This window comes from Callospermophilus lateralis, chromosome 4 (assembly GCF_048772815.1).
Source record: "Callospermophilus lateralis isolate mCalLat2 chromosome 4, mCalLat2.hap1, whole genome shotgun sequence".
Lineage (NCBI taxonomy): Eukaryota > Metazoa > Chordata > Mammalia > Rodentia > Sciuridae > Callospermophilus > Callospermophilus lateralis.
The window spans coordinates 10,523,745-10,534,834 of record NC_135308.1 but is presented as its reverse complement, the minus strand read 5'-3'; the positions used below and the strand labels follow the sequence as shown (position 1 = coordinate 10,534,834).

General features: G+C 36.6%; 1 protein-coding gene across 9 annotated transcripts in view; it reads left to right on the top strand.

The window, feature by feature from the left end:
- Positions 1-11,090, top strand: part of Ppp2r2a (protein phosphatase 2 regulatory subunit Balpha) — a 69,049-nt gene that overhangs the window by 25,003 nt on the left and 32,956 nt on the right. For 4 of the 9 annotated variants that reach the window (XM_076853563.1, XM_076853564.1, XM_076853565.1 and 1 more), the window contains 2 exons: positions 3,349-3,487; positions 4,358-4,476. The exons of 4 other annotated variants lie outside the window; for them this stretch is intronic. In XM_076853563.1, coding sequence (XP_076709678.1) covers positions 4,449-4,476 — 28 coding nt within the window. In that variant the 5' untranslated portion in view covers positions 3,349-3,487; positions 4,358-4,448. The remainder of the gene's footprint in view (positions 1-3,348; positions 3,488-4,357; positions 4,477-11,090) is intronic. One more of the 9 variants, XM_076853568.1, reaches the window with a different exon arrangement.

Below are 11,090 nucleotides of genomic sequence, written 5' to 3'. Positions count from 1 at the left end.
TGTGGTACTACCTATCTCCTCCTTAGGCTTTTACAGCCTTGAAACTTTAACTTTTATCCCTCAAATTCTGGCAATGCCATCTTCAGGATGTGTTCTGAAGTCATTTGTCTGTGACTATTATCCTATCCTGATCATTCTCATTTCTTTCTTAAGCTACAGTAGTAACTTAAGGAAATGGTTTCAGTTTTGTACTTGTTCACACAACTGATAGTCACTTTATTTATTATTATTATTATTATTATTATTATTGTTGTTGATACTGGAAATTGAACCCAGAGGCACTTACCCACTGAGCCACATCCCCAGCCCTTTTTTTTAGAGACAGGGTTTTGTTGAGTTGCTTAGGGCCTCACTTAGTGGCTGAAGCTGGCTTTGAACTGTAGTCTTCTTTCCTCACCCCCTCAACTCCCCGGTGCGTGCCCATTGCACCCTGCCTGATAGTCACTTTAAAACATAGATTAGAAATACTCTGGTGGTTTCTTTTCACACTTAGAACAACTCGCAGTCTTTTCTCCCCGGCCTACAATGCTGTATACAGTCTGGCCTTGGCCAGGGGCTCCACTCTCATTTAACTATCATTTCTCTTGTTTTATGTTAGTCTTCTTGACTTTCTTGATTTTATCAAGTTTGCCAACTTTACTTCTCCTTAGTCTCTCTATGTTCCTTTAACACATTTAGTTGGCTTATCCTCTTTCTCTCTTGCCCTTATTTAACTTTGGCTTCTGCTTAAGTAACCTCCTCATAGAGGCTTTCTCTTCTCTTTTTGTCTATATTTTTAGAGCACTACTTGACATATTTGGTATTTATTATTCATTTGTTTGTAGTTTCTTTCCATCACAAGAATATAAACTCTGTGAAGACAGAGATTTTTGTCTGTTTTATGTGCCTCCCCCCTGCTTTCACCTTCCCCTCCCCCCCAGTTCTGAGAATATAAACAGGAATTCTGTACCTCTGAGCTACATCTCAGCCCTGTTTGTTTGTTTGTTTGTTTGTTTATATATTTTTGATACCAGACCTCACTGAGTTGCCCAGGTAGGCCAACTTGTAATCCTCCTGCCTTAGCCTCCCAAGTAGCTTAGATTATAAACTTGTACCACCATGCCTGGCTCTCCTGTTTGCTCTTGTATCCCACACCCAGGAATAATGTCTAGTACATAATGCTTAGAGCAGAAATAGGGCTAGGGCTGTGGCTCAGTGTAGAGCATCTGCCAAGCATGTACAAGGCCTTGGGTTCTAGCCCTGGCACCATTTTTTTTTTAAAAACAAAATAAACAAAAATTTAGAAATTTTTGTAAAAAGCAGTGTCTTTGAGGGAAGGATTTTGGGGGTATTTTTTTGCTGGGGATTGAACCGGAACCTTATGTGTTCTACTTTTGAGTTGCACCTCCAGTCCCAAGATCAGGCTTTGTTTTGTTTTGCAGTACTAGAGGCAAGCACTCTACTCTCTACCACTTAGCTACATCCCAGCCCAAGATCAGTTTTGAGAATTAGAAGAATAAACAGCCTAAGTGAGATAAACTTTAGTAGTACTTAATCTTCTTTTTCATTGAGATTCATGGAATAGAAATTGCAACTCACAAAGTGGAATCCTGTAAAAATACTTTACAAATCATTTGAAAAACATGATTACAATTGTTTGGAAGTATATTGGAGACAGTGAATTGCAGTTTAGGTACAGTTACAAACCAAATGAGGAAATCATCTGAGCTAACTCATCGGAACTAGAGGAAAATGATTTTTTAAAAAAGATGCACAAGCTGGGTGCTGTGACACATTCCTGTAATCCCACAGTCTAGGGAGACTGAGGTTGGAGAATTATGAGTTCAAAGCCACTCTCAGCAAAGGTGAGGCACCAAGCAACTCAGTGAGACCCTGTCTCTAAATAATTAAATACAAAATAGGGCTGGGGATGTGGTATAGTAGTTGAGTGCTCCTGAGTTCAATCCCTGGTACCAAAAGAAAAAAAAAAATGAGCAAAATAATTTATTGACTAAAATTCTTTTTCTTTAAAAGTACATAAGGCATTCCTTTTTGTTAAGACTTGGTGAAATAATTAACATATTCTTTTGGATTGATCAAACATTGTTTTGTATGTGTATTTTAAAATTCGTTCAATTCTGCCCCCTTTTGTCTTTGTTTTATTTAATTAATCTATTTTTGATGTTGGAGATTGAACCAGGGGGTACTTTGCCATGAGTCCTTTTTATTTTTAGATAGAGTCTTAAGTTGCTGGCCTTGAATTTGGGATCTTCCTGCCTCAGCTTTCCACGTAGCTGGGAATACAGTGTGTACCACTTCTTCTTGCTTGGCTACCTCTTTTCTTCTTTTTTTTTTTAGGAGTGTGGGTTACTGGGGGTTGAACCCAGGGGTGCCTAACCACTGAGCCACACCCCCATCCCTTTTTTATGTCTCCCTGAGTTGCCTAGGGCCTCAGCTGCCTGAGCCACTGGAATTACAGGTTTGTGCCGCTGCACCTGGTTTGCTTTAGTTTCTTCGTCTTCTAAGTGGATATATTAATTAAACCAGCTTTATCTAAGTTGTTGTCTGTGAGGATCAAATACTAACATGGGGAGTACATTTTTAATGTTGCCTGCTACTGATGATATTATTGCATTTTACTGACTCAGATCACTCTTGTTCCTTGTCAGAGTTCTGGAGTAACTCCAGATGGATCTCCAGTTGTTTCCTCTGCTTCCTCTCTATTCTCAATTCACTTAAGCTGTATTCCAAGGCACACATTTCTTTGGATTATTCTTAGTTAAATCTCCCTTCTTAGTTAAAAAAAAAAAAAGCTGATTTTTGCCATTGGAATAAGGTCTGTTAACATTTTTTTTATACCTAAAAGTCTCTAGCCTTTTCCTCCAGATATTCTGATGCTTATCCATTTTGTGGGGAACCTGAGAAGATCCTATCATAAAACAAATTTGTTGGGTGTGACTACCAAAACAAATGGACAGTGGAGTGTGTTCTAAGTTTTATAGCATGGCCACAATAATCCTAGTTTAAATATTTTTGGCTGGTATAAATAACTGGATATCATTTCTTGTTATGAAACTTTTTCAATAAGATAAATAGATGCAGGACCTTTGTGTAGTACTACTTTGGATAATCTTAATGAGAAACCATTTGCATTATATTTGATAGGACACTAAACAACTTTATTTGCTTTGTGGAATTATTTATGAGCCAGTTAAAAGTTGGTGAACATCTAATGATAACTAACTTCAGTTTTAGAATGGTCAATTTATAACTCTTCCTTCTAACTTATATAGCAGTTATACACCCAGGCTTGTTGTCTTTTAGACTCAATGTATTAGCAACTTTTTATCTCTCTGTTCTTTGTTGCAGGAGGGTATGGTTCCATTCCATTTTATCCAAACATGATATCAGATTATCCAGGAACAAGTTATAAAGAAGGGAGACTGGTTCCAGAACACATCTCTGGAAATTACCCTATGGACCCTGACTCTCATGGCAACATTACAATGTAGGTTCTGTCTAAGCAATGATAGCCAGCGGTCTTTGTTGAGCTGATCACATGACATGTTCTTGTTTACTGAGTCAGATTAAGGAAAGTCTATTTTAAAAAGGCCAGTAGCACTTATTTTATTCCTTAAGTATTTACACCTCCATGATGTGGTTGGAAATCATAGTGAAGTTGAGGTGATGTTTTAGCCAAGAGACACATAGTATGTGATCCTCTCTGAGGCCTCTGTAAATCTACATGCAAAGAGGCAGCAAAGCAAGGCAACTAATACTAGTTGCTTGCTTGAGCTTTAGCCTTGGACTCTCATGAACTAAACGGGACCATTTAGAGAGCTTTACCTGGGCTAGATTGACCCAAAGCCTAGAGACAGGCTTTTGTTTTTGCTTGCAGTAGCAAAGTCACTTAACCACTGTGTTTATACCATGTAAGTCATATAAGGCTTATTTCTTAACATTTATTCCTTATTTAGCTCACAATGCAACTTTGAGGAGGGTTTTTAAAGATGAGGAAACAGTCTTTAAGAAGCTGAATTACTTCCTTAAGGTTATATAGACAACAGTGAAATGTGGGACCCATGATAGTCTAACTTTAGGGCGTTCCCTGTGCCAATTTCCTACAGATGTGGTCCTAAGAATGTGTTAACAGGTATACTCAGATGAAGGTATGCTCTCAGCCCTTGGGAATGGGTGCCTGAGTGGGTCCTGGGCAACCACAAGCAGCGTCATCTTACCTTTATAGTATACCATACAAACATTGCATTCTGTGTACTCCATAACGTGAAGAAGGTGGGAACACACTCACTTACTGCTGCACTAAAAGTAAGAGGAGGGAACTTCTGCCCTCAGGTACCTACTACTATCCTCCTTTCAGCCTCTCAGGTACAGGAAGAATGTCCTATCAGTGCCAACTGGGAAAAGTGTGAAGAGGAAATCACAGGAGTCTGTTGAAGGGAGAGGAAGAAATGTTTGGGGCCTGCTTCCCGAGAGCAGGTGAATAGATTAATAAGCCTTATTCACTTTTGAGAGGGAAAAATTTCTAAAGGGAGGGCACAAACCTGATTTACTCTTCAGGGTGACATAATACAATATTCTTAAATCTTGAACATAGCACATAGTTGTGGGAGGTGTATCCTGACCTTGGGAGGAAATAACAAGAACTTTGAGCTCCCTCTAGAGGTCCACAGTGGTAAAAGCATCATAGAGGCCTGCAGAGAGGTAGGTCCCTTTAGCAATAAACTAGCATTTATAAATGCATTCTCTCTAAAAACTGTTTTCTTACTTTGGGGGAGAAATGAGCCTATGAGAAGAAATTTGAGTTAATCATTATAATTAGTTCTGGGGCCAGTGAAAAGATAATGAAAATGAATCATGTGCCAAAACAAACTAGTATGTTTCTTAATGAGAGCTCTAGTGTTGAAACAAACCAGATCAAAATGAGAACATACGAGAATCTGATTTCTATACTATTATATCAGAATGTTTTGAAGGTACATCCTTACATTGGACAGAGACAAAGGTGATTTGTATATCTGCCATGTTCTCAACCTTACCTCCCCAACATCTGAAAAGAAAAGAATAAGTAAGAGATTAGTAGGAAATTCAAGTTGCATTCTCAGTGAAAACATGTAGGTAAGCTAACACGTGTAGTTTTTTAATTTTTAAAACCTCCTCTGGATGGGGTTGTGGTCAGAGGTAAAGCACTCACTTTGTATGCGTGAGGCACTGGGTTCAATCCTCAGCACCACATAAATATAAAAATAAAGATATTGTGTCCACCTATAACTAAAAAAACCCCCTCCTGACTACATGAAAAATGTAGAACAGAAATCTTAGTGATGGTCAGATGCACCAAGCAATTAGTTATGGGCCTAACTTTTACTACAGTCATTACTTTACATATGCATATGTGTGTGTGTGTGTGTGTATAAAGTTGTAGATGGACACAATACCTTCATTTTACTTACTTTTTTATGCAGTGCTGAGGTTTGAACCCAGTGCCTCACATGTGCAAGGCAAGCGCTCTACCACTGAGTTATAACTGCAGTCCTGTAGTTATTGCTTTTGTTCTTGGTATGTTTATAGTAATCTTCAGAACATAGACACTTCAGTTCTTAAAAATTAGTATGAAACTAGAATGAAGGACTAAATAATGTTTGTGGTAATATTATGAATATGTCAAATTTAATATTTTTTAAGTTCTAGAAATGCTAAAAACAAAAAAAAACCTAAGGATGAGACCTCCAACATGAAAGAACTCTCAGTGGCCAAATCTGGAACAATTTAAACACAGTAAATGCATAGTATTAGATTATAACCTATAATATGAAATAAGTATTATGTGTTCATACTGATGAATGAATGAATGGGGAGGAAGAAATAAGTTTCAAATATGAAAAAGTGCTGAATAATTTATGTAGGTACTCTCTGCTCAAAAAGGTGATGCTTAAACCATCCATTCCTTGAATGTTGGCTGTGCTTAGCAATTTCCTTCCAGAGTACATTATATTGGAAGTGTGTAACTATGGTGGAGAAAGCTGACAAAGGATATCTTGACCAGATGATATGGATTATTATCAATAAATCATGTAAATAGGATGTACCCTTAATAATGCTGTGATACAAGTGGTCCTCTACTCTGGTCTTTCTGCCAGAAACCTAAAGTTATGTCATGGTGGTGATAAAAAGCATCTGATGGTCCGAAATTGAGGTACATACTTAAAAGTCTCTGACCATTACTTACTCATCAAAAACAAGGAAAGTTTGAGAAACTCAGATGAGAGGAAGGACATAATGGACTAAGTGTAATATGGTACCCTTGATGAGAACCCAGAAGTACAGGATACTAGGGGGAAACCAGTGAAATTTGAATAAATGTGAAAAACTAATGATAATGACCAGTATTGGGTCCTTAATTTTGACAAGTGTACCATAGTAATACAAAATATAAACAGTGGGGAAAACTAGGTGAAGGGGTATATACAGGAATTTACTGTACCATCTTTGCAACTCCTCTGTAAATCTAAGACTATGCTAAAGTAAGTTTATGGAGAAAGATTCATCTTGGTTAACTCTTATGCTGTGTAGCTTTATTCCATAACAGTTGACTTCTGTTATAGTCTATATATTACTACTTAAAGCACAGTTATTTCTAACTTTTCTGTATAAAAGTGAGAAAACACCTGCTCTAGTTTGAGTGTGATTTTTATCCCAAGAGTGTTTTTGGAAGCTTGGGTCCCCAAAGCCTTGTGTCCATTAAGAGTGGGCACCTAGGGCAGGAGGCATAGAGTGTGTTTAATTTGCCCAAGGCCCTGGGTTCAATCCCTAGCACACCTTCTCTCTAGAGAGCAAGAAGTAGAGTCTAGTGGAGATCCTTGGATCATGGGGAGGCATGCCCTTGGAAGTGAGAGTAACACAAATCCCATCTCAAATGTAGCAGGGTCCTGGTAAATGATGCAAGAATCTCTAGCATCAGCGTTTTGTCCTCCAGCAGTGCAGCTTTCTGCTAGAGCAGAAAGTGTTCTGCTTCCTTGTCTTCCTTCCATTCCCATTTCATCATTGATTGACTTGAAACTTACTGAAAGTATTTTTCACTAAAGAACCATTGTTCATGAATTATAGGTTCTCTAGTGGAGATCTGTGGTCATAGGTAGTTTCACACCATTTGCCAATGTGTTATCCCTTCAAGTCTTAATTATCCATATTAGAAGTTTCCGAGGAAGAGCATGTTATTGCTCTCCGGGCCTTATTTGCTTTTATCCTCCTCATGTGTTCTAAGTGTCTAGATAATGCATATGCTCCGTGAAAGATAAATCCTCTGAAGACAGGCATCTGTCTGTCTGTTTCCAAACAGACTTGGAGATCATAAAAATTAATTGACATGAAGCAGAGCTGTAACTTTACCTTGTGTCCTGTTGGTCTTACTTGAGGATTAGTGAAAAACCTGGGCTTTGACGGGGAAAGAGGTAAAGAGGAGAGGCAGATTTCAGGAATAATTAGGGCGACAGAGAAAGAACATTTGAGGTTTCTAACTCTGTAGAGAACTTAAATGACATGGGCATTTTTATGCATTGACAGTTTTTTTGGATTATTTTAGTAGTTTAACTTCAGGACATAATGTTTCAAGAGTATTGAATGCTTCATAATGCATCCAGAGAAGATTGAATGCAAAGCAGCCCTTTAAAAATATGATAATCCTTAGAGGACCCTTGAAGGTCTTAAATCAGGAAAGAAGTGTATAACAAGTAAGTAAAACATCAGATTAGGATTTAGGGTATCGGGGATGAGATTCTAGTATCAAGATTGTGTTCTTTTCCTAAGGTATAGTTGACATACTGTGAAAATCACCCTTTTTAGTGCACAGTGCTTCAAGCATTCACAAAAACCTAGCTACCACCACGATCTAGACCAAAGCCATTCTGTCACTACAAAAAGTTCCAGGCCCCAGTATTCCACCTATATAATAGCCCCTTGCAACCACTGATCTGTTTTTTCTTCCTTTAGTTGTTGTGCCTTTTCCTTAATGTCATATAAATGGAATCAGAATATATAGCCTTTTGAATCTGGCTTCATTCACTTAGCACATTGAATTTTGAGATTCACCTATGCTATTGCTTGTATGAGTAGTTGTTCCTACTTATATTATTCAGTGCTGTCTCAAAGTACGGATATACCATATTTTATTTGTTTATTTCCCCAGTTGAGGGTCATTTGGGTTGTTTCCAGTGTTGGGTGATGACAAATAAAGCTCCAGATTTCTTTTTACATCCAGATTTTTGTGTAAGCATTAGTTTTTATTTCACTTGGGTGAACACAGAACAAATTTAAATTGCTGAAGTTATTTTTCCAAAAGTGGATGATTGTGCCATATTGCATTCCTATCATCATTAGATGAGAGTTCCCGTAATTCCACACAGCACTAGGTATTACCCCCTGTTTTTCTTTCATGTTAGTATCTGAACACCATGTAGTGATATTTCATTACTTTTATTCTCTTTGTAAAGATCATCAAGGTTATTTTTGTGTTAATGGCTATTCTGTAATTCCTTGTTTATTTTAGTTTATACAAATAGTATCAAACATGTTTTGTAACTTTTTAAAAACCCAGTGACATATTGTAGACAATCTTCTAGATAAAAGTAAATTTGTTATTTTTTATCCTATGCATATACATGGATAGCCTTTGTTAAAATACATACTAAAATAATAGTGGTTCTCTTAGAAGTGAGATTAAGGATGATGACTCTTTTTTCTATACAATTTACTTGTAAAGTTTTTAAAGTTAATTTTAAAGACTTATGTTAATCTCATACTGTAAATGATCCTACAAAAATTGCTTTGTATATAAATATCTGATGATTAATTTTTAATTTGCATGAGTTTGCTAGGAGACTAATTAATTACCTGTGGTTATGTTTAAATAGTGGGATTTCAAGCCTTTCTTTTTCTTTCCTCTTTTATAAGTTGATTAGTTTATAGAGACCATTGTATTTTTTAAATACTTTGATTGCAATCCTGATTTTTGTCTTCCCTAAAAGTTATAGTTATCAAGTGGTTGGTTAGAACCAGAGTGGTTGTTAATCTTTAGCTAATTAATTTAAATTAGAGAATGTGGTCTTTAAAATTTATAATTAGAATTCTTTGAGTCTTTTCTATTGCTGAATGTAACAAGTAAGTAAAACATCCAGAAGAAATGTATACTTTTTATATTGATATAAATTTTCTGAGTTTATCATTCATAATTTTAGGTATCTATCCCTTTTCCCTCCCTGGTCCCATCTACTTTTCTCCACTTGTTTAATCTTGTCAGTCACAAAGGGGGTGTGTCAACCTTCTAGATTTTTGTCAGCTCTATTCTTAATAACCCTGAAATTATCAAGAAAAATCCTTGAGCATATAAAGATTTATGACTCGAATTTTTAAACCTAGCTTTAATTGATACATATAATAGGAAAGATCTTTTTTTACTATTAAATTCCTCTTTTTAAAAAAAAACAATTTTATCAGTTATTGGGGACATTATTGGTCCAAATGTGGCAGTTTGTAGGACCATAAATTTGTTCCTTGGTCTCCATGACTTAGAATATTCTTAAAAAAATGTTCATGATGCTGGAAAAAAAATTGTTTAAATTTTCTAAGCCTGAAATCCAAACCTATATTTTTACTATATAATATTATTATCAAGGGTTTCTTTGAAGCAAGCAGAGGGTATAGGTTTAATGGATAAACTATAGCTTACTGTGTAAACAAGGGAAGATTATATTTGAAGTACTGGAATTTTACAGAGTTCTTCACAATTTTGCAAAGTCACATCACCAGTTCAAGGCTGCTGAAAGGCTTTCGTTTGTCACTACTACATGCCAGTATACGCCTGCACTTAGAATATGTAGTAACCCTTTTGTTTTAGTTGTCTTACATAGTAGAGAATAGAGTATCATCTTGCTTGAGCATTTACATACATATTGGTCATCATTTTTTTTAAATGTTTCCCATGTTTTTTCCACCCAAGGCCATAGGCATGCATATGTTAGAACACTCAATGTCATCCCACAAGTCAGGTCTGGAGGGTTTTTTTTCCCCCTTGTTCCTTTTTACATCTTTCATTTTTTATCTTATAACTAGGTCTTCAAGGTCATCTTTTCTGCTATAGTAGCTGGTCTATGAATCCTAGTCATCATATCTTCATATTTTTCATTTCCAACTAACTTTTCACTTTGTGGGAGCGGGGGGCAGTTCTAGGGATTGAACCCAGGGCCTCGTGCATGCTAGGCAAGTGCTCTGCCATGAAGCCACATCACCACCACCACCCCTTTTTTTTTTTGTCTTTTTTATCTTTAATTTCTGTCATTCATGTTTTATTTCTGAACATATGAAACATATTTCCAATCACTGCTTTAGATCCTTATCTACTAGGACCTTTATCATTTGTGCCATTTCAGGTTCTGTTTCTGTTGGGTGTTCTTCTGGTTGTAGTTCATATTTTCCTGCCTCTTCACATTCCTGGTAATTTTAAGTAGGGTGCCAGACATGGTCAATTTATGCTGTTGAATATATTGAATATTGGATTTTCTTCTAGCACATAGTTAAATTATTTGAGTTTAGTCAGATCCTTTTTTTTTAATTTTATTTTAAGGTTTTTAGGAAAGATCCACATGGGCCCAGATCCATGTTCAGCCTAAGATTCTCAAGGTAGATCCCTCTAACTCTCTGTACAGTATCTATCCTTTGGGTTACTCTGCCCATCCTTCTAGCTACTTCAGCTTTCTCAAAATTCCTAGTTACTGTCTCTAGACCCAATGAGATTGGTGGTCTCTGGATTTTTCTGACTTACTACCTTGTCTTGGAAGCTCATTCCAGTTAGTAAGCTGCAGTGGATATTAGGGCTCGCTTTCTGTTCCTCCTCCTGTGGGCTCGAAATCCTATACGCCATAGTGCCCATTGTCTGAAAACACTTGTTTCCTATATTCTGTTCACTTTTCTTCTCATTCAAAACTAGAGGAGACTGATTGCCTGGTTAAGCTTTATGGGAAATAAATTATTTGTTTTTTTAAAAAAAGATTCTGTCTATCCAGAAATAAATGAATTTCCTTCCAGGTATGAAAGGTTAT